The sequence below is a fragment of the Antennarius striatus genome, chromosome 3, assembly GCF_040054535.1.
Source record: "Antennarius striatus isolate MH-2024 chromosome 3, ASM4005453v1, whole genome shotgun sequence".
In the NCBI taxonomy this organism is placed as follows: domain Eukaryota; kingdom Metazoa; phylum Chordata; class Actinopteri; order Lophiiformes; family Antennariidae; genus Antennarius; species Antennarius striatus.
This window is the reverse complement of record NC_090778.1, coordinates 5,244,660-5,272,583: the sequence shown is the minus strand read 5'-3', so window position 1 is coordinate 5,272,583 and position 27,924 is coordinate 5,244,660. Positions and strand designations below refer to the sequence as shown.

The 27,924-nt window shown below is 38.1% G+C and overlaps 1 protein-coding gene across 1 annotated transcript; it reads right to left on the bottom strand.

The window, feature by feature from the left end:
- Positions 1-249: 249 nt before the first annotated feature.
- hk2 (hexokinase 2) lies at positions 250-26,493 on the bottom strand. Its single transcript, XM_068311967.1, has 19 exons — positions 26,405-26,493; positions 26,194-26,293; positions 23,248-23,410; positions 22,209-22,357; positions 21,343-21,462; positions 20,476-20,571; positions 19,136-19,235; positions 18,218-18,401; positions 17,849-18,010; positions 16,876-17,109; positions 15,498-15,802; positions 15,258-15,406; positions 14,923-15,042; positions 14,109-14,204; positions 12,276-12,375; positions 6,279-6,462; positions 2,763-2,918; positions 2,273-2,509; positions 250-1,567 (listed from the first exon to the last, which is right to left on the bottom strand). The coding sequence occupies exons 2-19, from the start codon at positions 26,254-26,256 to the stop codon at positions 1,423-1,425; spliced, it is 2,763 nt and encodes a 920-aa protein (XP_068168068.1). The 5' UTR covers positions 26,257-26,293; positions 26,405-26,493; the 3' UTR covers positions 250-1,422.
- Between the last annotated feature and the right edge of the window lie 1,431 nt (positions 26,494-27,924).

Sequence of the window (27,924 nt, the reverse complement as noted above, 5' to 3'; positions counted from 1 at the left end):
TGAGACCTTTAGGGGTGGTTTACTGCTCTCAAACAAATATTTGCCCCGATGGGAAAAAAATCCATCCTACAGGTGTAGTTTCTCCAGAAGCTGATTGACCAACATTATAATTACGCAGATGTGTGTCACATTAAAACGCCACTTCACATTTTTAGTTTTGTTAACTTATCTCAGGGGTTTAAGTTCAGTCCAGTATCAGACATACCGTATCAACTCCTGAAAGTACCAACTGCTGTACAAGAAACCAGGTTTCCTTTCTCATAAATATTTATTCTCACACTTTACAACACAGTGAATATTCAGGTCACAATTATCCCGGAAGTCGCTCATGATTGCTAGTTGTACAAACTTTGATTCACAAGTACGTAGAATTTACATTTAACACACTTTCAGGTGTCACATGTTTCTATAATCATAAATATACCTCACAATTCTCTTCTGAAGTTTAATTTTGTTAAAATGTAGTTTTTGGTTCAAAATGGACTTCCTTAAGTTCTTCCAGCAAAGTCTCTCTGACTGTGCTTTTGTGGTCATTATCTGGATAAGAATGATAGTTACCCACTGTTTTTGGAGAGATTTTAATGTTGAGTTCTCTTTCCTCCTCCAAGTAGTCTATCCTGTACTTCATAAAGAACATTGGTAGACACAAATCCCCAATAATCAATATGATGGTATAAAGTTCTATGCTTTATTAAGAGTTACAGCATAAAGAGTATTTTCTTTCTCTTGTTATTAATTTATGAAGGTAAAGAGATGAATGAATCAGAATCAGAATCCTACTATTGCTATTAAACTAAGTCCTTTTTTAACTTGTCCATCTATAGCTGTAAAAGTTGAATAAATAAATGTATTTTCTAAAATGAAAATCTGTTCTACTTTTAGAATCAGATTCAACTTTTTCACGTTCCTGTGACGGATTCAAAATTGTTGGGAGTCTTTCATTACATGTCTTTTTATTTGATCTTTATTGTAAGACTCTTGCAATAATGGCACAATGAATAGGTAACGTTTCCTAAACTTTGCTTCTGTAAATGTTTAGAAAGGCAAGATAGATCATGTGCATCATTACAAAATGTACCAACTTTGAGGAACCCAGAGGGCTTGAGGGTGCAATAAATTGTGTGTCAATGTGAAATGAGACTTATACTGTATGTTCCAACAGTCACATTTTATGAAAGGTGCAAATCATCTGGTTGTAATTTCAGAAGTCAAACTACTACTTTCCTCAGTAATGACAACACACAACACTACTACTTCTTAAAAGACAAAACAAAATCTCATTTTCACACTCGGTCACTGCACAAAATAATTATTCTAGTACTAAAGACCTATTCTCAAGTCGATGCATTATTTTGATAACCAGGTAAATCAAACAAATCAGCTGTGTTAACTGGCTGACCTGTTCAACATTGTTCTGAGGATTCAGTGCTGCCCTTCACTTTTGATCCTGCATGCCACTGCTGTGATCAGGGCTGCTCCTTTCCCGCTTCCATCCTCTGACTTCTGAAATGTCACCTCACACTGTGGGGCCAAGTTCTTCAACGTCTCTTGCATGATCCTGGAGAAACTTTAGTGAGGGAGGGAAATAAAATAAAAAAGTTCAGTCATAAAAATCAGAAGAATTCCCAAACACTCTCTTATAAAGCATTTGTTGAAAGAATCTGAACTTTCAATTTTAAAAAAACTTCTCTCACTGCTGTATTACACTACAGCTATATACCCACGTAACAAGGATTTGCTCACTTGCCTTCGCACACATAAGACCTTCAGCTGCATCCCATTCTTAAACCAAAGCATTTAATATGATGTTGATCATTGATCTTCCAGAAATCAGCCACATAACGAAAATCTGTCACTGACTACAAGTAAAGCTTCTAATGACAGGCCTTTAAGCATCTTAGCAGCAGTCAAACAGACTCTTACATGTAAGAGCCCATACTCCATCCTGACTGATGGAGCTTGAGCTCAGTCCATCATCAGATCTAATCCATCATATACTCAGCCACCTCAGCCTCAGGTTTTGTGTCTGTCTAACCAAACAGCACCTCAACCAAACTCAATATGGCTTCAAAATGATCTCCTATCTTTACATCCCTTAAAAAAGTAGTAATGAAGAGAGGAGTGAAAATGTGCTCTGATATTTAATATTCTTCCACAAATGTGAATAAATATGAAAAAACATAAATTTGGTTCCTTCAAGATGCTTGTGGGTATTCTCATGGCTATGGATTAATAGAGAAGGCATTTCTCTTAGGATATGAGTGCTCCTTACTGAGGGTGTGTTTTATAAAGGGTTCCATCCACGCCTACAGTGATGGAAATTTGATTGAGGTTGCGGTTCTCTCGTATCTTGTCGACCACAGCAGCTAAACCAGCCCCACATAGCTGAGCTGCACGCCTGGAAACAACACGACAAACCTCCTTCACCAAGACACTGTCGTCACACGTGGAGCCGGTGAGGCCCAGGTGTTGCAGGATGGAGCGAACCTGGCGCATAGCCAGACGGTCGCTTTTGGAACACAGGAAATCATAAGAGTTAGAAATCAGAAAAGCAATGCTTTAGAAACACCTAAAAACAGAGTTTGTTACAGGCAAGTTATACAAGTAGACAAGAACACTGTTAAACCAGGTAATAAATGTTTTATGCTGTACATCAACTTAATTTACTGTTCTGGCAGGGTTTATCTTATGAGGGCATTTTTGACAGAATGCAGGAGCTTAATTTCAGCTGTTTCTTATCTCTTTGCATATTTTACACTCACCTTTCAATCTGTGATAAAAACTTTGTCTCAAAGATGCCCCTCGTCTTGAGTCTCTCAGACATTTTGCCTCTGAACAGCAGGCCCTTAGTCGTAAAATCAATCAGCACATTCCTCACTATCTCCCCCAGGTACATGCCGCTGATCATCTTCTCATATCTCAGAGAAAAAGACAAACAAGTAGAAGAAATGTTTACAAATACAAAACATACATACAACTACAAAAGTATTATATGGTCTGTTGCATAATGATCAGGTATGAATGTTGAGAAAGTAAATAAAGCTGGACTGGCAGTCAAATTATGACTGATTGGTTTAAATTGAATAAAAATTCAGCAGGCGTGACTGGTGCTGCATTTAACTGTGACCACTGATAATATCTCTGTCCTATAACATTCAAATTTTCCAGAAACAGTTTCTGAGTTGTGCCTTGAAAACGTTCATCTGCAACGTCCCTAACCAAATAGACGTTCAATTTGAAAACAAAAAACACAAATGATTGTTTTCTCAGGAAGTCCCCTGTAATAGAATGTCTTTTAAAAGGGAGACCATTAGTGCAGAACATATAATTTGCATTTCACTCAGTCAAAACTCAGTGTATAACTTGTCGATAATAACAATATTTAACTGAGCCAAATGACACAGAATATACCAGTACTGGTCTGGAAGTTGTTTTTTTGACGAACCAGACCTACTTGAAACAACTTGATAAAACGTCCCACTGGACACATTCCCATGCACCACAACCCTCGTGGATGTCTCTAATAGCTTTTTTGTTCAGTTGCTAACATGCATTGATTAAATCTCTTGACACGGTAAAAAAGCGCCAAATCTGAACCTCCACCCCTCGTCTCCAGCAAATGAGTGGCAGGACATGGATTTCTCATAATTACAATTTGTGTTTAGTGTGATATTTTAAAAGATTTTTCCCATAATGCATTGCCAGAAAAGATGCAATGCTGGTGAAAACTGGTGGTCACATCCAGAAGGAAGGACTATAACCTCAGAATAATATGAGTGATTATACTATACATGTGTTTCTTAATGTCAGGCTGCTAATTTACTGGCAAATATGACGCTGTTTTACTCCTAGAACTGACTTTAACGTCGGTGTCTCACCGCCGTGAATCACACAAGCCTGAATTCGCCCCTCAGCCGCTAGCCCAGAGCTATTAACTACATTTGTAAATCAATTGCAGCACACCCGTTGGCACCTTTGTCTAGCAGTGACTCTGCTCTTGAAATTTCAGAAAAGGCTGGAAGTTCAGCTTTGAGGGTCTTTCATTCACCTTTATGCCAGTTTCTCCGTGTGTTTCCACAGTCTAATAGAATGGACTGTCACTAGATTCCAGATGACAGCACAATGGCATTTTTTAGACCAAATAAGTTTAAAGTGGGTTATTTCCGACACCAAATAGTTAGGAAATACTGAGATCAGTCAGTCAGTCAAACTTTATTAATAGAATTGTTGAAAGTTCCTTATGTTTTAATACGTCATCACCGGTGCTCCTACACTCTGCTCTACCGTCTGAGAGCAGCTCAGAGACGGGACTTCGGTGACACCCCTTGACTACCGTTGTTAGGGGGCATGGGCCTGAGTGCCTTGCAAGGGAGCTCCTCTGGTGGCGGAGTGCGGCATGACTGGCGGCCAGACTGCCGGCTTTTTTTCAGCGATCATGTTTTTAACCAATATTAATATTAACCCATATATAAGACGCATGGGATTATAAGGCGCACTACGGGTTTATGAGAAAATTTTAGGCTATTAGGTGTGCCTTATAGTGCGGAAAATACGGTACATTCTTTTGTGGTTCTGATAGTGTCAGCCCAGAATGTCTGACACCTATTACCACAGGTACAGGCAAGTGTGTGTATTCCGAACAGCCAATGTTCCGCAGAAGAAGAATCCTAGAAGTTGAAAGAAAATAAATTTATTATGATAACTATATTATCAGTGTGTGTGTATGTATATATGTATGTAAGTATGTGCAGTATTATGCACATACATTTATTTATGTTTGTCAAAGATGACTTGCTAAAAATCTGACGTTTCCTGGTGTAATTAGAAACCTTTGTGCTGTTTTGGAGAATCTGACGTGATGGAGTGCATCATTCTGCAGTTACTGTTATCGAAAGCATTCCAAAGCACTCAAAAAATAAATGATTCACTTAAGTCAAATACTCACCTCGTCTACTGTGTATGCTTCTCTGTGACATAAATAACTAGTTTATCATGTATGAGTCAAATCTGTACGAACAAAAATACAGAACGGACTGTCAAAGTGTTTTTTTTGGCTCTCGTGGATTTGCACTTCCAATATGCGCAGCTTCACTACATTGCGGATTTTTTTAAGTGGTCATGTGATATTGTACGCGCATGCTAATGCCTGACAGCATCCATGAGTCTCATGTATTAAAGAAACAATTTGATACAAAAGTGTTTTAAACAGTCTCTAAGAGTGTGGGAAATGGTAATACAGATATAAAGTGGTTTAATATCAGTATGTGGAGGGTTTATAGACATTTAAAATACCATAAATAATAGAATAAATACTTTGTCGCTATATCGCAGAACTTCGTTTTTCGCGGGTCGTTCCTGGAACACATTAACTGTGAGTAACGAGGGATTACTGCATATATAAAAATAACTTTTAGTCATATTTTGACAAACTGTCTCTATTTCCTGGCAGTAGCACACATGGAAGATTATTGGTAAAAAGACTCTAAATCCTAAATCTAAACCACCAATCAGATGCAGGAGTGACTGAGTGTTAATTAGGCCCTTTTTGGGGTGATCAACTCACCTAAGCTGCAGGAGGAGAACATACAAAATTGGCACAACATGGATTTGAATCTGCAACCTCTTAATGTGAGGCGACAGCGTTACCCAATGCGCCCTTGTGCTGTCATACAACATATCACATAATAATAGTCCCTGTTCGTCATCTTCATTTTATCCAACACCATTTTCTTTTCCATTCACATTTTGTTATTTTGGTGCATCAGTGAAGACCTTATTCCATAAGGGTCTTCGAGAGTACCAGGTTTTTATCAGTGAGACAGTGTTGTTCCCCTTCTCAGTGTGGGAAATGTAACTGTTATTTTTTCACTTTCACCATTTTGAACCTGAAGTAAACTTTGACAATTTATTCTACTCTTTCTCAATCTGATCAGCTATGCCTGAGCACACTCCACATGTTTGATATGACATTGAGGACACACCGTAAGCAGGAACATAAAAATTGGGTCATCTTTAGACTCTTGGATGTTTTTCTTGAGAGATAGCTGAAAAAAACTTGTTTTCGTAATAGGATCCCTTTAACAAAGTCACATTCTAGGTAACCAGTGCACCGTATCCTCTTACCAAAGTGGTGGTTAAGCCATACAATTTCCCCCTTGGGTAGCCTCCTAATGCTTTATTTTCACCTAAATTTTTCTACCCCTAAAGTAAAACCCCAAACTGTCAAACTGCACTAAGAGCATAATCTATACGTATACCATAAATAATCAGTCCAATACCTTTGTTTTCCAGGGTTGTTGGAGCAGTCATCAACAATGTGATCAAACCCGGTGCAGAAATCATCAAGTTCGCCGTTGTCACCAAATGCTCCCCATTCCATGTTGACGCACATACGACCATCATCACCCTCCACCAGTTCAATGTTCCGCATTTCTTCCATGTAGCAGACGTTGGTCCCGGTGCCTGAGTAAAAATATAAAAGTCCATTTATGCATGCAGCAAGGCAGTCTGTTTTACCCAAAAGGAATGAACTCTTTGCTGATTTTAACATTTAAATGGAATTACTGCCTTACGGATATGTCACACAACACTCAAGATGCATTTTACATTTACATATTATACATGTATCGAGTACTTTGAACTGGTTACTACCTTTCTGACATTTACTGTATGTCTTCAATGATTTCCAACGAGAGATATTCTGTGTTGACTTTTAGATCACCTGAAACTCAGAATCATCAAACCTAACAAGAGTGTTAGGTTTTGGGTCTCAATCTCCCCTTTTGTAAGGCCTTCTAGATGGCCTGACGTTGACCTGACATTTACGTGTCCTATGATTGGATACTCACTTCTTAGAAGGCAGCCCTACATAGATCACAAGAGTTGGGTTATGGTTAGAAAGGAGAGCTTTAGTGGAGAAAACTACTTTCTTTTCTTTTTTTTAATTTAAAAAAAAAAAAAGGCAGATTTTCTTTTTGCTCCTACAAGCCCTCCCCATACTTATATTAAACCACCTTACATCTATATTACCTTTTCCCACCCTCTTATAGACTTGCAACAACCCTGGTGTTTCTTATGCTAGGCAAGGATGACGCACAAGATGTTCCTTGAACAGTCTTTATTTAGCATCCAGCCTTAACAGCAATCTCCCACTCGCACTCCCCTTCTCAGTCTCTCGAACACATAAAGAACACACACATAGGCCAACTCAAGGCCACACAAACACAACAGAACAACACAGGTTATCACAGACTATTTAAAACACTTTTGTATTAAAAAAAAGTTGCAGGAGGAACTGTGAGTCTCGGAATATAGTGCACACATGGACGCTTTCAGCCAACAGCATACGTGTACAGTATCACATGACTACCTACTAAAAATCTGCAATGTAGTGAAGAATAAGCGTGAGATTACTATATTTCACAAGTGATTGGAGAAGAGGTGAAAACAGAAATCAAACAAGCGCTTTTTGATTCTGTAATGATAGATGAGACAAGAGACGTAGGTAACGCCGCACAGCTCGCTCTTGTCTCGCGCTGTGTTACGGAATCAGGTATCAAAGAGCGTTTTGTCATACTGGGCCTGGCTAGCCATTCACCACGTGGCCATTGGCAAAGTAAATTCCAGATTGGCTATAAGATTTTTCAGCTTGTGTAGCCACAGTGGCGTTCTTATTTTTTGGAAAAAAAACGCACAACTTTTCTGGACTCGCGAAAATCCCCGAGCGATAACAAACTTTTTCTCTCGCTAGCGCCGCTATTTCCATCGGCGACACATTTTCAAACACCTTATACACTCTCTGCGCCTTCTCCTCTTCCGACACCGTTTCAAAACCAAAATGCGTCTTTCTGTTTTCCGCCGCTTCGCTGGACCAACGACGACCCATCGGAAGCCAGCAGCCCCCTGACAGACATGACGCTCCAGCGGCCAGACCCACAGCAGCAGGGGTGGGCGGATCGATCCAAATGTTGATATTATCGATACTAAGCAAGTACTTGGATCGGATCGATACTGTCCTGGGATCGATACTTTGCTCCTCCACCAAATTCCTCAAAGCGCCGCTTCTCTGCGCAAATAGCGCACCCCCCTCTCTCTCTCGCCTAGCGCCCCCTGCTACTCTCTGAGGCCCCGTCCACACGATGACGGATTTTTTTAAAACGCAACTTTTTTGTTGCGTTTACGCCTTCCGTCCACACAACCAAGCAGATATACGGAACGAAAACGCAACTTTTCAAATACGCTGGCCTAGGTGGATTTTTTTTTAAATCGCTGGGTCTGCGTTGTCGTGTGGATGGTGTATCCGCAACTTTTTAAAAACGCTGACGTCTTGCCTGCGATGAAAACCTCTGTGACGTCATATTTATGGGCCTGTGTGTTGTGACAACAAAACACGGAGGATTCCTATTGGATAAAATTTCACTCAATACTGCCACCACATGGTTTGGCATGCTTATAGCCGTCGTCGAAAACGCACTGGTGCGTTTACGTGTGGACTGAGATTTTTTTAAAACGCTGTCGTGTGGACGTGAATCATTTTTGATGCGTTTTTAAAAAGTTGCATTTTCAAAAAAATTCGTCATCCTGCGGACGGGGCCTGAGTGACTCAGGCACACCTTTAGCCCCTCCCCCTACCTGGCCACTGGCCTGCTGCATCCTCCGGACAGAGACAATGGACTCTGGCAGAGGCTTTTCAGCCAAAAAATCAACAAGACCAATGTAATCTGTTTTTCACAATGTAATTGGGTATTAATTTTAGGAGATTGGTTCCATGGTTATATGTTCAACCAGTTGAAAAAAATCTTGTTTTACTAAGGGCTACAGCTATCCATTACCCAAGGAATCGATTAATCTATTGATTAATTCTATTACCAAAGTAATCAGATAAAAATACAAGGTTCACAATATGTTATTGATATTGTTATTTAAGTGACTGCTTTCCTATTTGGTCTGAATTATTGTAATGATATAAATACAAGTGAATGAGAAGAAACACCATTTTCATTAGTGTAATATTTATTACCCCACAAATGAGTCTCTCATTATCTCTAACTTATTGTGAACCATGTACATTAAAGTGTTAAACAAACGTTAACGCCTGGAATAACATTATGTTACAATGCTACTTTTTTTGGTTTGACTCTCTTGACTCTTGTTCTGAAACAGTTGTTGTAGTAGAAGTATTTTTTATTGCACTGTAGTTATTTAATAAAAAATGAAAAATTTGTATTGCCTAAAATCTTTGTGCTGTGTTTATCACAATTATAACAAACTAATTCATGGGGGGGGTCAATTATTCAATGATCTTGACATTTCCAAGCAAAAAGTATAGGTATCGTATCGGTATCGGCCGATACTACCCTGTATTTACTTGGTATCGGATCAATAACAAAATTCCCGGTATGGCCCACCCCTACACACTGGCTCCCTGGGTGCTCCCCCTATTTCCGTCGGCGCATGCCGACGGAAATAGACAAAGTGACCCGAACGCTACCGATCATTAAATATGCACTCGGGTCATGACCTCCTTTCATCCAATGAAAAACAAGAAGATTCTTTTTTACAAGCTAAACCCACGAATTGGTGTACGACAAGGCGAAGACGATCGATCGAAAGAAATTAAGAATGCAGTGTTATATAGTAGAGTTTGTGTTAAAATCCTAATTAAACAACAAAAGGTGAATGCTGAGAGGGGGTAGGAGTGGTGACAGACCGATCAGAAGGTAAATGAAAGATATTATCAATACTTGTTTGTAGTCTTAGACTTTTGATACCTATGACCGGCAGGAATAACCAGCAATGTATGTAAATGTGTATTCACCTTGCTTGCTACTTTTCATGCCTTTTTAAATTGAAAAGAAAAATCATGTTATCGAACTTAAAAGAAAAACTAAACTATGGCATACCAATGGTGTTGGTGGTGGTGAAAGTTAAATGTCTTCTAGTCCAGGTAAAATTTACAAGTAAACATTGAGTAATATTTTGTATGACTGTATCTTCACATAGTGAATGCAAGTTTTCAATTGTTGAATCTCACATTCATACCTGCATAAAGTAGGACAGAAATAAAGATAGTTAATCTTGAACTGTTGACTTTAGTGTACTTTTGTAGGTAAACTGAACAGAAGATTTTGTCCTCAGAATGCAGGAAAACAACCCCATTTTCTAAAAAATTTCCCGGGGGAGGCCCCCCGTACCCCTCCTGTGGGAGGTACCCCCCCCCCCGCGAAAAGCGTTGGTCGTCAGCGCACTGTGCCGCTGTCTTGGACACAGAATGTTGCTTTTTGTGGCTTACTCAATGCTTTTACACTGAGCCACAGTGGCTTAGTCATACTACCTCCTAGTGCAAGCCCAGTCATATATGAGGATAAATCTAGTGGTCAGTCAGCTGATGACATTACCGCTCTTACTTTTTTCTTTTCTTGAGGAATATGAATGTTGTGGCACAGTTATGATGGTGCAGCAGTGAGTTGTTCTGTGACATATTCGTGTGACATCTATAAAAAAAAATGTGTTCGCCAAGTTTAGCCTCTCCAAAAGCGCCAGTTTTTTCGTATTTGAGAGATGTTATAAACGCCTCAGTCCTCGAATGTTACATTGGTGGCAGTGATGGGAGCTGCTTACAGTATTATGGGATGTATTTATTAGTGCTGTCAGGTGATTAAAAAAAAAAAAATCTAATTACAGGATTTGTCATTTATTAATCTAATTAATCGCATTTTAATCTCATACCTGCTAAAGGCCCCCAAATAAAGAATTTGAATTCTAGGATATTACAAAATTGTACTGCATGACTAATCAATAGAATGGACCAAGAAGAGAAGATTTTAAATCAGCATTTTTATTAGTTAAGTGTGCTTTATAAATGAAATTCAGAAGAAAAAAGGTCAAGCACATCAGCAAACCAATTAGGCCAAGTGCATTTCTCAAAAATGAAATACAAATACAGTTAAATAAAATAAGTAAAATTCAGAAATAAAATAAGGCTGAGTCTCAAATAGGCACAGAAGCAGACTCTCAATGAAAATGAATACTAAACCTGACTCAGTACAGCAATTCAAAATGAATAGTATAACATTCCTCTAAATAAGGCAACTAAATAGCATGATGCCAACAGGCTTTTCCTTTGAAGGGGAAAGCTAACGTTCAACTCTGTGTTCTTGACATGTTTTGCATTTAAATGATACGTTAGGCTAGAGTTGCTTTGGTGATATGAAAATTCCCTTTTACAAGAGGTATAAATAATAATAATATTAATAATAATAATGGATTAAATTTGTATAGCGCTTTTCTGGACACTCAGACGCTTTACATCGTATCCATTATTCATTCATTCCTCATTCATACTTGGTGATGGTAAGCTACGTGTGTAGCGTCAGTCTGCCCTGGGACAGACTGATGGACGCGTCTAAAGTGCGGATTGGCAGCGCAGAATCACTGCGTTTTTGTTGATACTCCCGTCTTTGTTCTTTTTATAAATAATCTTCCACCCAAAAGTCCGAGCAGGCTTGCCTCACTCACCTGTGTCGCATCCATCTCTGTTGTCAGTCACCCTGCTTTTGACTAGTGGTACAGGTAGGAAGTAACGTCACTGCAGACTACGGGTCCCTCACTGGGCCAAATTGAAAATGCTTGCGCATTGACTTGCCACTCGTGATTAATTGCGTTAATTTTGATAGTGCGTTAATTTGCAGCGTAAATAATTAATCTAATTAACGCGTTAAAGTGACAGTCCTAGTATTTATTATAGTTTGACTAAGTACAACATCACTGAAGGCCTAGGTGTGAAATGCACAATCTGACACTGCCAGTTTCATTCTAGGCACCCATGGTTTGTTCTTATAAATCAGCACCAGATAAAAGATGAAATATGGTCTCAATCTCCCCTTTTGCTCCGGAAATATATTAATGTGTAATGGACTGAAATTTTTTCTGAAGAACATCCTGTCACGTTGAAGTTGAACAGAAAATGTCATCACTTCATCATTTTATCTCATTGGACTGTGCCATAAGGTTTCTCACACCATAAGGCTTCTCACAATGGCCCTGACCTTGAAGCATCACCATGTAATCACCACATCTTTGAGTCCAGCCTACATTAATGTTATATTTGAAGATGTTCCCACCAGGTCTTCATGGGACATTGCATTCACAAAAGATGGATGATTGTACAGATGCATTGTCATGACTACCACTGACACAGAAGTGGATCAATGGAACAGAGGCAGAGACTAAAGGTATTAGTTGCTACAGAGAAAGGTGGATGTAGACAATCTTACCTACAATAAGCCCCACCTCACAGTTGGGGTCCTCATAGCCACAGGTCATCATGGTTCCAACTGTGTCATTAACCACTGCCACAAAGTTCAAGTCAAATTCCTGGAAGTAATGTATACATTTACAGCTGTCACTTCATTTGAAACATAAAAAGACAAATATATACAATCTTTTCACATACAAGCAATAATCCTGTCCAATATGGAAATCTGTTAAAATGGAAATCAGCGCAAAATATTTTTTTCTTTCTGAAAACATTTGAGAGGCACTGTCCTAATGTAAGATGACATACAAATAATAATGTTGTCCTTAAATATTTGATGAGCTTTTGGTTGGTGGTTACGGTGGTGAATGACATTTGTCAACTATACAGACTTTTTCAAGTTTCTTTAAGTTTATTTTATTTACATGTCCTAAACTGGGAAATTCTTGACACAACAGATAATAAAAAACTGTAAAAACACATCAAATGTACATTAACATGAACAAAGATAAAAACAAAATCCCAAGATCAAAATTGCAGCATTGAAAAATTTAAATAAAAAATAAGAGGTATCACAATTATAACCTCCCTGGAGTTTTTAGCTCCAGGGGGGTTATAATTGGCTTGAAGGCAGTACTGTATCCAAATTTCGGGGGTGGCAGCTGCCTGCTTTGATGGATGTTGACTTCTTGAGCACTTGCTCATTAGTTTTACCCCAACAATCTTGCTGCCCCCCCGCCCCACACACACACACACACACAATGCTGTTATGGGCATTTTTGTGCATAGCACCAAAGTTACTATACCAACAGATGACAGCAAAGAAAATTAGACTGTGAAAGCCCTGTAGAATACAATCTCAGTGACTTATCCACCTGAAATTTGACTATCTTCCTTAAGCAGAAGAGGCGCTTGCTGGCCTTTCTTACACAATACTTTAGTAATACAATCAAATTTCAATCGATTGTCAAAAATGTTACCAAGATATTTATATGTGGTTACCAATTCGACTGTCTGATCATTTATGACACTACTCTAAGGAGGAAGTGGAAATCGTCTGAAATCAATGCCCATGTTTTTGGTCTTAGCTGTAGAAATGTCTCTCCACACCAGGAAACAGTCATCTACCATTGGTCGTGGCTGACCTCACCATCACTGAGAAGACTGACAATAACAGAATCATCTGCAAATTTAATAATGCGTCTGTCGCCACATTGGCTTCTGCAGTCATTTGTGTACAGAATATACAAGCGTGGTACACATATTTGTGGGTAATATGTTTACGCACAAAGTTGTACCCACAAAGCTACAACTTTGTGGGTACACATATTAAATTCTAAAATTTGGGGGTGGCAGCAGCTCAGTCCACTAAGTCTTGGACTGGGGGACCTGAGGGTCTCCAGCTCAAGACCTGTGTGGGCCAAAACATTTAGATTGTGAACTGGCAGTGGGAGGTGCCTGTTCACCTCTTGAGAACTGCTGAGGCGTCCCTGAGCAAGGCACCATACCCTTAAAAGTTGCTCATGGTGCGCCCCACATGAGAGCTGCCCACCACTCTAATTCCCATTATCTGCATGTCTACAGGCCCCTTGTGTGTGCGTGTGTGTATGCGTGTGTGTCTCTCTGTGTGTGTGTAAGGGTACTATATACAGTATATATACGTGTGTGAATATTAAAAGCGGTAATCAAAATAACCTTAAGTTTGGTGGTTACGATGGTGAACGACGTTAATCAGCTAAATAGACCTTTTCAAGTCAATAACCAATTCCCTACAGGGGTCATTAAAGGATCAATTATCACACCAAGTATTTCTGATATTCTGACAATGTATTTGGGATATGTATATACCAACCTGTCTACGGCGAACGGCATCTTTAAGTAATGTAATAACATCCTGTCCTTCACATCCACTGGCCTTAAAGCCCTTTGTCCACTTCAGAAGAATGCCCTGAAAGAAAGAAAGAAGCGTGTGACTATTTGTATACAAAAACTACTGAGACATAAGTGGATGTAACTGCTGTGACTTACTTTTTATAATCAACGATACATTATAATTGACAAATGATAAAATGTTAACTTTCAAGAACTTTAAAAGCCGCAATTAAAAAAGCAGTTGTACTATGTGGAGAAAATTATAAGTTTAAGTTTTCTTTAAAAAAAGAAGATTGTTTCCCTTCTGTACTGTAACACATACACAGCTGTGCTTATGAAGACTGAATATAACCTTTATAATTAAATTTCAATATTTAGGAATCATTTTCAAAAAAGAGGCTAAATGATGCTCTCCACCCATAAATTTGTAGCGAAAAAATGTTCATTCATGTTTTCTTCATTTACTTACATTTTGTCTATTTACTTTTAGTCTTGATGCTTCTGACTACGGCTATTATTTCAAAGCAAACCAGTGTAGGCTTTGGTCTTTATTAAAATTCAGTACAGTAAAAATTTGTGAGACAAAGAGAAAGTCCTGCAGGCCTGGGAACAAATATTCTTTCTGACATTCAGATGAAACTCAGGGCGGCAGTAGCTCAGTCCACTAAGTCTTGAGCTGAGGACCGGAGGGTGGCTGGTTCGAGATCTATGCGGGCCAAAACATTTGGAATGTGAACTGGCAGTGGGAGGTGCCCGTTCACCTCCCGAGGTGTCCTTTTGGAGTCAAACATTACCTGATCAAGTTTGAGTTGCCGACATGGGAAGGAGAATGTAAACCCCATTGGTAAGGATGCTCCTCTCATGCCCACGTATTCCAGAAAGTCAGAGATGCAGCTTACAATGTGGTCAAAAAGCTGGTATATTAGAGATTATAATAGATAAATATTAAATTGGAAAAAAACAAAACATTAACATAGTGATTTTAGTGTTTTGGGAGATCAGGTTGACACATTATAAGAGATTATATACCTTCATAAACATTGCAGATAAGTATCAATGACATATTTCTGGTTACTTTTATCATTGTCATGTGAAATTCTACAGCACTTTAAAAAAAGTGATTCTTTACCTCTTCCCCTTTGCCATGCATGGTCTCTTGTGGTATATTGTAGATCTTTTGGTGCATATTTACTTTGTGTTTCCTTCCACCATGAACTTGCACCAACAGCACTCGGAAGTTGGATCCCCCAAGGTCCAAAGCAAGGAAGTCACCATGCTCTGATGAGGATGATGAGGAAATTAGAAATGACATACATTAAAATGTTAAAGCTACACCCAGTGGAAAAAATGATTTCTCAATTAAAGCTACCTGTTCCATCTGGTGTGGATGTGACGTAAGTAGGAAGCATCTTAATGCTTGCCTCCTCATGGCTTTTCTTTGACAGGCCTTGAACTATTCCTTCGCTGATTCGTTTTTTCACCTCCTGCAGCTGTTCACTTGTCAATATCAGGTTATTGATGATACGCTGACGCGCAGCATTTTGAGCAACAAGACGGTAGGCTACCGCCGTTACCATGGCCGCACCTTTCCCACTGCCACACTGTGACTGTAAAAAACGTACATCACAGTCTGGCACAAGGCGATGAACCATCTTCTGGAGCCTCCTGGAAAACCTGAAAACAAAACATTAATAGTGTCTGTGCTGTTTTAATATCAATTTGTTAACCCTTTTGTATTGCAAGACAAGTTAAAGGTATAAACATCTGTTTCTTGTCAACATTCACACAGTCTATGTGATTGTACATTAACGTCTATAATCAACTGTAACAGGTTTTAAGACATTAAAAGAGGCGTGACCAAATGCTTTCTCATGAGTAAAGGATTGTTAAGTGTTATTTCCTGCATAAAAGTTAATTAGACATTCTTCTATTTATGTGACAACTCCGGTTTGACAAAGGTATCGTGTTTTAAGAACAGGATAGAAAAGGACAAATGCTGACCAAAAAACTACAAATCTATTTAGCACAAATATCAATTTTCTGGTTGAAACGGGGCAAGTAAGCACAACATGTGACAGTAACAAGTGTTCAACACGCAAACGGACAGGCAGGGACCAGTGGAATGGTTCAGTAAAATGCTATTAAAATTTAGAAGACAGCAATTTTTAAACACCGACTAATTTGGATACCCTAATTTAGTTTGTTTTTTTAATTTTTTTGATAAATTTTATAAGGTTGAGGATTTGGGAGATTTGTCACTGATTCCCAATCTTTTTCTGTAGATCCCAAAAGAATCTGGCTCCCATCCTCCTTACATCATCCAATATGATATTTACTCAGAATCTTCTGATGTTTTGCTTCCTGGTGCTATTCCATTTTGTTTGACTACATGCCATACATGAGACAGCTTTTTGCAACAATTGACATAAACTGGATTAAGTTCAATCATTCATTCATTGTCAACTGCTTCATCCGCTGTGGTGGGTCGAGGGGAGCTGAAGCCTAATCTTATTCCACTAAGTTTTGCCACTCTTCTGTTCAGTGAGGATATAAATTTGCAACACTGTCGCCACCTTAATAAACACAAATCACAAAGTAGATTGCATCTGAGGTTCAGGAAAAAGCACCGAGTGGTCTGGCCAGGTGATGCCATGGCAACAAGTCTTTACTTCAGCTCACTTCACGTCTGTTTACGAACTAAGGACTATTATGTTTACAGTATTGTAATGATGTTCAAGAACACTTACTGTGGATGATTCTTGTACACAGACCCGTCTACTCCCACAGTGGCACGCAGCTTCTCAGCTGCTTTGTTATCACGAATCTGGCGTAGCACTGCTCCAAGGGCTGCTGCACATAAATGTGCAGCACGTGTAGAAACTATCTGACATACCCTCCGGGTGGCTATGCAGTCTTGGATAGATGGCTCCAGATCCAGGCTCAGGAGCACCTTTTCAGTGACCGCCATACCTTCATCGACGCTACAAGTAAAGCAGAAATCAAATTTATTGACTCACTGACTGAAACAATTCTAAGCCTTTTTAACAGATTTATAGTAGAATGTTATTTACTGCTGCTGTGGCATCATTACTTATACACAAGTGCTTTGCATAAATGTTTTGAAAGTGTTCAGAGTTGTTGCACTCATTCAAACTATCTTAGTATTCATGATTATAGTAGATTCCTTGATTAAAGATTATAGATCATACCTATGTAAACCAAATAAAGTTCACCCCTGTGGGACAAATAAAAGATATGTTATCTTACGTTTGAATTACTCTTAACCATCTCACACATACTTTTCCATTTTTTCTCATAAAAAAAACAAACAAGTTCTGATGTGAAAGAAAAAGTCTTCCAACATCTACAGTAACATTTCCTAGGACTCTGTGTTGAATAAATTAAACTGAACTGATAGGGAAAGCTCGAAGACATTTTGCCCATCTTCCAAGAAACGTCTTCAGTCCTGAACTGCTGTGTTCCAGACATCTGATTCTTGTACTCTATTAGCAATTAAAAACAAGAATATATGTATCTCTTTCATACACTTTCATTAACACTGTTCAATTGAATCCACAATGAACACACACACACACACACACACACACACACACACACACACACACACACACACACACACACACACACACACACAGAGGGCACACACGCAGAGGGCACACTCACAAACACTTGCACATAAACACACACACACACACTAACTTGTCACTTTCAATGGCATAGATGTAGTTGGTGCTGATGCCTCCAGTGGTAAGGAGTTTTGCTGAAGTCTTGCCCTGGAACAGTAGCTGCTGTTTGGTCATCCTCACTAGGATAAGACGTACCAATTCTCCCATGTACAAGCTGCTTATCATTTTCTCAAACCTATAATAAATAAATCCTGCATTTATTGATACGTACACATCTTTTTTTACCAAAAAAATATATATGAATCAGGTTTTAAATTCAATCCAGTAGGCAGGCTTGATAAGCAAACTTAAATAAATGTATCAACAAAGAAACTCCCTCTCCTAGAAAATGTAAAAATTATAACTCAGAAGTTAAATGATAAAATTACAAAAAGACACTCACAGATGGTTGCCAGGGTTCAGAGAGCCTGCATCTATTTCCTGGTCAATATCAGTGCGGAGGTCTTCCAGGACACCATCGTCTCCAAAAGCACCCCACTCCGTGTTGACACACATGCACCCCTCATCACCATCTAGCAGCTCAATGTTTCTCATCTGCTCCATGTAGCAGGCGTTTGTCCCCGTACCTTTAGGAAGGGGAGTCAGCACAAAAATCAAACCACAGCTATAATAAAAAACAAACAAATGAAGTTGCTGGGCATTGGTTGAAAAGATTTGGCAAATTTTTCATGAGCAATCAAAAATTAATCTCTGCTACTCATCCCACAAACACATGCTCCTTATAAGTGTGGCATCATTTAATCAGAAAAATAAACAGCCTTTCCAATAGTGGATTTTTGCCATGAAGCATTGCTACAACAAAGAAATAATCAACCCAAAACATTTCCTTAATTTTAGCACGCCCTTTATATATATATTGTAATATGTTGGGGAACAATTGGGTGGGTTTCCCAATATTCATTCATTCATTCATCTTCCAACCCGCTTAATCCGCTAACGCAGGTCGCGGGGGGGTTTCCCAATTTGTGTTGGGATATTGTGTTTTAGGCCATGAGTCTTGAGTTTGGATGTGATCTGGATGTCAACTAGTGTTGCCTGTTGTACAGTGCTTGGATATTTGCATATGTTTAGCTAATACACATTTGTAACTGTTGTGTGAAGACTATATACACCATGTTTTAAAATGATTATTAGGAAACTCAAAATAATGTGATTGTTTTATTTGCTGTAATGTCCTCCAGTTAAGTGCGGCACTATGTAATGAATTATTAAAGTTATTGAGTCATCCTCTCCTTGTGATACCTTCAAGTCTTTTACTTGGCCGTGAATATTCAATAATACACTTTCACTGTGGACTCACCCACAATGAGGCCGATTTCACAGTGAGGGTCGTCATAGCCACAGGTCATCATGGTTCCCACTGTGTCATTGATGACAGCCATGATGTCAGTGTCAAAGTCCTGTAATGTGAATTAATTTTAATTGAAATTTAAAAAGAAGAAATATTAAACAGATTTGGAAACAGAACTTCTAAATCATAAATACAAACAACTATTTAGAAATACAAAAATTCAATTTGTGTTTTGTTTTGATGCTTTGAATGCATCTTAGAATTTTTTTTTTTTTTTTACATGGGACCACTAAAATATTTTATTCGGACAGCAAACGTGTGAAGTGGGTGGTGCTGAACCCCACCCCCCTCCTTGCTGTGTGTATGTGTGTATATGCGTGTGAGTGTGTGTGTGTGTGTGTGTGTGTGTGTGTGCGTGCATTTTCTCCAGGTTTTCTAACTTTCTTCCAGCACCAAATTATATAAATAAAATAATAATAATAATAAAAAAAATTATTTAAGGGCACCTGTGGTAACAGGGAGCAGATGGGACAAATATGGACGGTTGAGGTTGGGGATGGCCTTGAAAGTTAGGAGGATAATTTTGATATGAATTCGGAACTAGACCAGAGGCCAGTGGAGCTGTTGGAGGACAGGAGTGATGTGGTGAATTGAGGGGGTTCGAGTTATGATACGGGCAACTGAATTCTAAACCAGTAGTAGTTTGTAGGGGGATTTGTGAGGGATCCCGAAGAGGCGAGAATTGCAGTAGTCAAGACGAGAATTGACGAGACTGTGGACGAGAATGGCGGCAATGTAGGGCGTGAGGGAGGGGCGGAGTCAAGTGATGACCAGGTGATGTTGCTGATGTGTGAATGGAAGGATAATGCGCTGTCAAGGATGACATCCACACTCTTAACCTAGGGAAAAGGTGAAACGGTGTATTATCGATTATAAGAGAAAAGCTGTCAGTTTTGGAAATGGAGGATTTGGTGCCAATAGGGAGAACCTCGATTTTCTTGCTGTTTAATTTAAGGAATTTTAAGGTGAACCAGATTTTTATTTCAGAGATGCAATCAGTGAGGAAGTTGGGCGGAAGGGTGGACGAGCGTTTAATGGTGACGTAGAGCTGGATGTCATCAGCATAACAGTGGAAATGAGAGTTGAATTTACAAAAAATATTGCTGAGGGGAAGGAGGAATGTGATGAAAAGGAGGACAGCCCCAGAAAACAGAATTTAACTAGTTTGGAATACGCTCTATTTATGGCATTTACCTTAACTGTATGCACAAAAAGTTTGCATGCATGCATGTTTGCAAAGGTTTGAAAATGGCACATCATGAACCATAAACTAATAATTGTAGACTTACCCCTCGTTTTTTAATTGATTCCTTCAGAAGGCTAACCACATCCTTTCCCTCAACTCCACTTGCCTTGAAGGCTTTGTTCCAAGACATCAAAATACCCTGCAAAGGGAAAAAAGACATAATCAGTGATTTTGGATGGGACAGTCTCTGAATGGAATAGGAACATTGACAGACTGGTAAAGGTCAACACTATTTTCCTTCCCATATTTTTGACCATCAGCTATGTGACCGCAGCCTATATGTCAACACTAATGTAGTTGGTTGGTTGATCTGACGTTCTCTTGCTCAGATCTGACAGGTAGAAAGGATTCATTAACCACACATAACTGCTTTATACTGTTTGATTCTTTACTGTCAGCTAAAATCCAAAATGCATTTGTTTGTATCAGAGCCAAATTAGTACATTTCTACTTCATCTAGGGGTAACTCTGGTTGAAGGGATATCATCAAAGCAGAATCACGATTATAATGCATAGAAAACATTGCCAGACATTCTCTCACACAGTTTAGGTGTTTTGAATTATTGTCTAAAATCTTTTGTTGTTATCATTTCAGAGTCATCATCCTGTTCCCCTTGCACAGGCTTCACTGGTCTTAATTATTTTAACCTTTGAAATCAATTATGATCAACAAACAATTACTTATTTCATGTTTTTTACACTGCCTGCAAAATTCCAATGTGCTTATGCCTAATTTGATGAACTAAAAACCCAACTGTATGACTCAAAAAACTGGGTTGTCATTTTGTCAAAGGTTATCCAAAAAAAAAGTACTTTATATAATACTGACAAACTGAAATAATATTTCCTGCACCGTGAGGTTTATAGGACTAATGATTAAAACATGCTTTACAGTAGAACATATAATTACCTCATCCAACTTTGTCTGACGACAAGGAAAAGAGAAAGTAAAACCCAGAGGAAGCTTTTTGTCCTTTATACCCATCTTCTCCATGAAATCAGCCAAACAGTCAGCAATATGGTCAAATAACTGTATAGAGAGATCAGATCAATTCTGTTAGTAACCAAGGCATGCATGTGAATGTGTGTGTGTGTGTGTGTGTGTGTGTGTGTGTGTGTGTGTGTGTGTGTGTGTGTGTGTGTGTGTGTGTGTGTGTGTGTGTGTGTGTGTGTGTGTGTGTGTGTGTGTGTGTGTGTGTGTTGATGAAGTGGTTGCTCTTGTTAAATTTTAAATTGGGCTATCTTTGATTGAGCGGAAGTTGAAAAACTGTATAATTATATGCTCACATTTCCCTTCTTATCTGTGTTACACAGAGCCTACAGCTAAACTTTTGTGCAAAAGCAAATTTGTTTTTTCATATGATATGGGGACTTACTATTAAAGGGAGACTTGAGCCTGTGAGGAAGAACTCAGTAACTCTATTCTGTCAGGTGTGAATGAGAGGCATTATAAAGCTTCTTAAGAGTAAGTCAGGCTTCAAAAGCTAACTGTACTCTGCTAAAACCTGAGTGGAAAGACAAATTACAACAATCCTCTAAAGAAATTCTTCTTGTTAGTTTATTAATCACTGTATTATGTTGATATTCATCTGACAGAAAAACACTATGTAAGCTAATTAAATAATATGTTGTCACAATATCGGACAGGTTGCTATCAGTTAAAGCCACCATGATCCGAAAGCTCCATTGTATCAGATCTCCTTCATACATACTGCACAAACCTTTGTCCTGAGCTGTTTTAGTACAGTATGATTAGTCGTATAAAACACCTCTCACCTCTGTCCCACTGCCCCTCATGAGATGTTCAGGAATGGCATAAATCTGATTTTCCATCTCCACCTTTTGCTCGCCGTTAGCCTTTACTTTCACAAGGAGCACCCTGAAGGTGGATCCGCCAAGGTCAAGAGCTAGGAATTCACCTTGTTCTTTTAGAAAAGAAGAAAAGAGCTCTGGTTGGTATTAATTAAGCCAGCATGCCAACTGTACATTAAGAAAACTGCACATTCAATAGTAGAGAGATTTCTTTTATTCTGCAAACTATTTTACCAGCTAATCAATAAACTTTTGTGATGTCTCTAAATTGATTAGAAAAAAAAATCACAATTTCAAAGAAACCAAGACATTTTTTTACATCTTTGCCAACAGTAAAAAACCAAAACAATAATAAACAATAAATGATGCAATGGTAAAAAAACAAGAACAACTTTTAACTGAAAACGTTGGATCAAAAGCATATCTGAGATTTTCATTTCTGATTGGAAAAGAACTCAAATGACGGAAAGATTATGAAAAATAGTTCTTTTATGGAATAGAATAGAATTTATATAATTACAATGGTGACCATCATTTTCTGTTGATTAGCCATGATCAAAAGTGTGCTTGAGCATATGTATTCTCATGTACATGACAGTTTAGCACAGGATTTAAAAATTGCACACCTACGTTTCATTCCAAACCTACAGCCTACACACCTCTTTACATACCTCCACTCTGTGTGCGAATCCTTGAGGAATCCCGCCCTCGAACCCCACCCCCACCCCTACCCCCATTTACTGCCAAGACATTTCATATGGCCTAGAAGTGAGAAGTGAAACCTTGATTATAAAATGTTGTAAGGGACTTAAGGGACTATTGCAAATACCATGAAACATTTAGTATATAATACTAGATGATGTTTGAAAAAGAACATGCCAACTGTGAAATCACTGCTCCTCATTCTGTCAGAAAGATGTCGTCACTACCAAACATCTCAGTGGCGGGTGTTTCTTTAAGCTCTGGATGCGTATACACAGAGCTCAATTAAAAGAACTGTTACCTGTTCCATCAGGAGTGGAGCGTACAAATGTGGGCAGCATCTTGACTGTAGCTGTAGAGTTGGTGTCTCTGCACAGGCCTTTGTCCATCTCTCGTCGGAACTTTATTGACACATCCATCAAGATCTCATCTGATAGCTGAAATTGCTGCAAGAATTTGTCCACCTAAAACATTTTGGAGAGGAGAAACTGTCACATTTGAGCTGTGACTATCAAAAGCTAATAATGAGTGCTGACTGTTCTGGTTGTCTAATAAAATGATTGGGTGCATCCCTTCATCAGCACTAAAAGCAAACTGATTACTGCACATGATTCCTTGACAAATTTGAGTTCCATGTTTTAATCCAGACAACTACACAACTTATCATGTTTCATACGGAGGGTATTTTTTGTATGCCACGGTATGGTACATTGCATTTCCATTGTTGATATAACATGAATGTGATGCATAAACTGCAAACTGAGACAATGTTTCTGTTTTCTAAGTTTCTTCATTAAATGCAAGAATGGTATTGTGTGGCACTGGAATGCTAGAAATGAGTTTTTCTTGTATTGATAATGTTCTTGAATTATATTTAATAATGTTGCGTAAGACGGTGAACAAAGACACCTAATCATTCAACAGCAGTCTTTCTTGAACTGTTGAGAGACCTATTTATAGTGCACTGCAGAGAAACATGTTCAATAAGAAACCCGCTGAGCACACAATGTTTCTTATTCGATTCTTGATTATTTATCAGAATAATCAATACTTTCATTAACAAAATAATCTATTCCAACACCCCTTGTGGAAAAGTACAGCAATACGTCATGCTTATTGCCGGTAAATGAATAAAATCACACTTAATCATCATTTTTCAGTGGAAAAGATATTTTCCACTGAGCCATCATGCTGTGGCCAATACTTCTACCCACTGCAAGTTTTCTTGGCCAGAATAAAAACACATCTTAATCACAATTAATTTTAATCCAACTGTCACAGCGGTATTGCTCATTTAAACTGCTGCCGTTTGCATTTAGTGCTGTTCTACACTTCCTCTGCTCAGGTGACTGAAATTTATTGAAACAGAAATTTGTGCAAACTCAAATATGTTGTTCGTGATTTGGCATGATTTTTCAAGAAAAAATATTTTCTCATCTTAATAATTTGGGTCTGATTTGCTTTAATCAGAAAAAATCACTAGCTGGGACCCACTGGTGATGCAATCACACATTCTACAGTTTCTCAATTCAAACCACTGTAAGGCTTGATTATAAAATAAACACTAGGTATTCTACAAAATAGTGGCCTTCATAATCTTGCCATATCATGAAAATTTGTATTTCTCCCTCGTGAAACCTTCAGCCTTCAACTTTCTTATGAGGTCACCTTGGTCTTAAAAATTCTGCCATGTATCTTGTAGAAAATTAATTAAGCAAATACCAGGATATACTACAGAACAGAAGGTTTCATGGGCCCAAAGCGTCTGCTCTATGCAACATGAAAAGGAGATAGTGTGCAGAGAATACATAGTTTATTTTGAAGATAAGAAGATAACTTTTCCCCATCAGACATTTTGACATTCACAAGAGGTCTAGTCGAGTACTGGAAAAATTGTTCCTTTTCAAGAAATATTTATAATGGCATTCATTCTTGCATTCATCACAACAGAAAAGACTGAATTGAGCTGGCTCAAAATGTGAGGTCCATTTGTATCATCTAATGCCCACAACCTGTGACGTAAACTTGGCCATAAACTCTAGTTTAAAGTTTAAGTTTATTGAAACCTTGTTTATGTGGTATAACCATTAAATGCAAAATGCCCTTAAAATACAAGCTTACTTGCTCCACTAATATTGCATGACGCTGGACAGACATGTCTGGATGTAAACTGCAAAACAGTAAGGCAGTAAATCTAGTTTACTTTTGGCCAGAATTCAGAATATCAGGGTTGTATCACTTTGTTTTACTTATTTACTTTTTGACAAAATAAAATGGTCCGAGTTTGTCTCAGATCACTAATGCTTATTAGAATTATTTTTCAGTGTAAATGAAAATTAAGGAAGCAACAGCTGTTGAAAGACGTTCATGAAATACGAAAAACATTTTTATTGATCAATAAAATTAATGACCATTAAACTTCTCAGATCACCTTCAGTGCTTAGACCTATTTCATGCCTTTTTTTAAACCATAAGAATTCTATTAGTATTTATTAATAGGTACTGTTGAAATGATACTGTAGTTTGTATTATAAGAAAATAACATTGTTAAGATTTAGTACAACATAATGTATCCTGAGCAACTCAATTTTGGGGGGAAAAAATTCCATTATTAGCTTTGTATGTGGAAAATTTACAGTGAATAAACAGAAAAATAATGAGTGTGGCCCTTTTTACACTTCCAGAGAAAGACATCACAGTCTAAATAGGTAAATCTTCTTTTGCTAGTTTCAAGTGCAAAGAAAAAAGTCCCAAATTTCATCACAAGTGGTCTTTTAAAAGATATATCTTTCTATTCAAGCGTCAACATAATCCAAGACACTGTGACAATGAGGAAGCAGGAAAAACACCCAGAGTGTGAAACCATAACAAAAGTAAACACCAGTAAGTAAGCACCATCACTTTACTATTTACATGATCGGTTTCATGGAACCTCATTGTCAAATGTGCTTTTTTTAATGTTTACACACTTATTAAGACATAAAAACAAACATATCCCCGAACACAATTAAATAAATAATGTCTTAGTGACCACCACAGCTGGTCGGAGCGCACAGGGGATGAAGATTAAGGTCGGATTGAGAGATGTGTCGTAGGTTATTACTGTTTACATACAGTATTACTGGGAGAAGGGCGATTTACTTGACCCCTGTTGTCAGTTTAGCGACACACATTCGATTGGCCTTTGGTTACACAGCAAACATTCCAAAATAGCAGAGCATAATCTAAAAGTTGTACCAACACTCACGTTTTGTGTTTGGTCATCGTGGACTTCGGGGTCGTAATCCGTCAACAGATTAGAGGCTAGCATCTCGAGTTGGTGATGTATGACGAAGCTGCTCCTTCCGCTAAATTTGAGTTTAAAAAGAAAAGATAGCTCTTTTAATTATTAAACAATTAAAAATGTCACCCGACGCGACAGCTATCGCTAATTACACTTGCTAAAACACTGTACTTACAAAAAATTGACGTCTGTCGTTGAAGAAAGTAGGAAATTTGCAAGTTGTAAACTACAACTTCCTGAAGTTCACCGTTTGGTGACGTCACTGGAAGTGGCTGGTGCTGATTGGCTGCAGCGATGACGCAACTTTGTTCTTTCTTTTTTTGAGTTCCGTAAGTGCGTTTTTTTTTGTATGTTTTGTAATACAGTATAGTATTACAGTATAGTATTACAAAATACTATCGACAAACCGATTCTTTTCATATGATAATATGATCAACTAATATACTCTTTATTTTGTGCTTATTTTTGTTCTTCTGTACGTTCATATTCAATTCAGTCCGATGTTATATGTAGTTATTATTGGAAATCAATATTTTTCAATTTACTTTGTAGACTGTTTCTTTTCGGAGAAAACACCCTAATAATAATTATCTTTGATATTTAGTACATTTTGAATCTCCTCCACCTCCACTGTCTGCAATTGAAAATGCTTCTTATGTGTAGATGATAAGTACTCATATATTTGCATACTAGACAATTCTTCCAGATGCTGTGCCAGTGTTGAGGTTGACAATGGAACTCATGAATACATTTTATTTAAAGTAGGAAATATAATCACCTCATCCAATTTGGTCTGCTGCCAAAAACAACATTAAACCCAAAGGAAGATTTTTTAAAATCCTTTATGCCAATCTTCTCTATGAAATCACCTAAACTGTTAAACTGTAGTCAAACAACTGCACAGTAGAGAGAGAGATGAGGCTAATTCTATTTAAGTAACCATGAACTGCGTGTGTGTGTGTGTGTGTGTGTGTGTGTGTGTGTGTGTGTGTGTGTGTGTGTGTTGTGTGTTTGTGAGGTGCAATTAGATCTGGGAAATTTAGAGGGTAAGTCAACAACTTAAACTAACTGTGTTCTCAACACGATCCTGAACCATTATGCTCAGCGGAAGTGTACATTATCCTGCTGAAAGAGGCCACTGCCATCAGGCCAAATGTTTATTTGCTGACTGTATCCTACTCACTAACAGATGTCCATGATAAAGAGATAATCAGGGTTACTCGCTACAGTTGTCAGAGGTCGTAATATTACAGCTCAGTCCTTGGAAATTATACAGTACAGTGAAAAGGTGTCAACAGTGAGCCATTATGCAATGGCAGTTAATATAACTATCTGAGTGAAAGGTGTACAATTTGAAATCTGGAAGCTATGAAACATGACTTACAGTATATATGAAGTACAAAACAAAAGGTGTCAAAGCAAAGATATTGAATGTGTACAACTGGTGAATAAAGACTCATGGAAAGGTGTGTGATCAAGACTATGGGTTTACGGCACTTGGGATGAACATAATATTACAATAATAAACTATTGAATAGTTACTACACCATTTTATTTTTATTAATATTTCCCTTTTCTCAACTGCTCCTTATTTATTCAGTTTTTATTATTACAAATAAAAATGGGTTTCATATTTATCGGGTATCATATATTCTCAATATTTTGTAAGGCACTGAGTTTAGGTTAAAATGTAAC

What these genes read in the sequence shown, in the direction of transcription:
- hk2 (XM_068311967.1), bottom strand. Translation starts at nt 26,256, where the DNA reads ATGCTAGCCTCTAATCTGTTGACGGATTACGACCCCGAAGTCCACGAT. An exon ending in CTGAACCCTGGCAACCATCT is followed by an intron (nt 18,011 to 18,217) that starts GTGAGTGTCTTT and finishes TATTTATTATAG; the next exon opens with GTTTGAGAAAATGATAAGCA. An exon ending in TTTTTATCACAGATTGAAAG is followed by an intron (nt 2,510 to 2,762) that starts GTGAGTGTAAAA and finishes GTGTTCCAAAAG; the next exon opens with CGACCGTCTGGCTATGCGCC.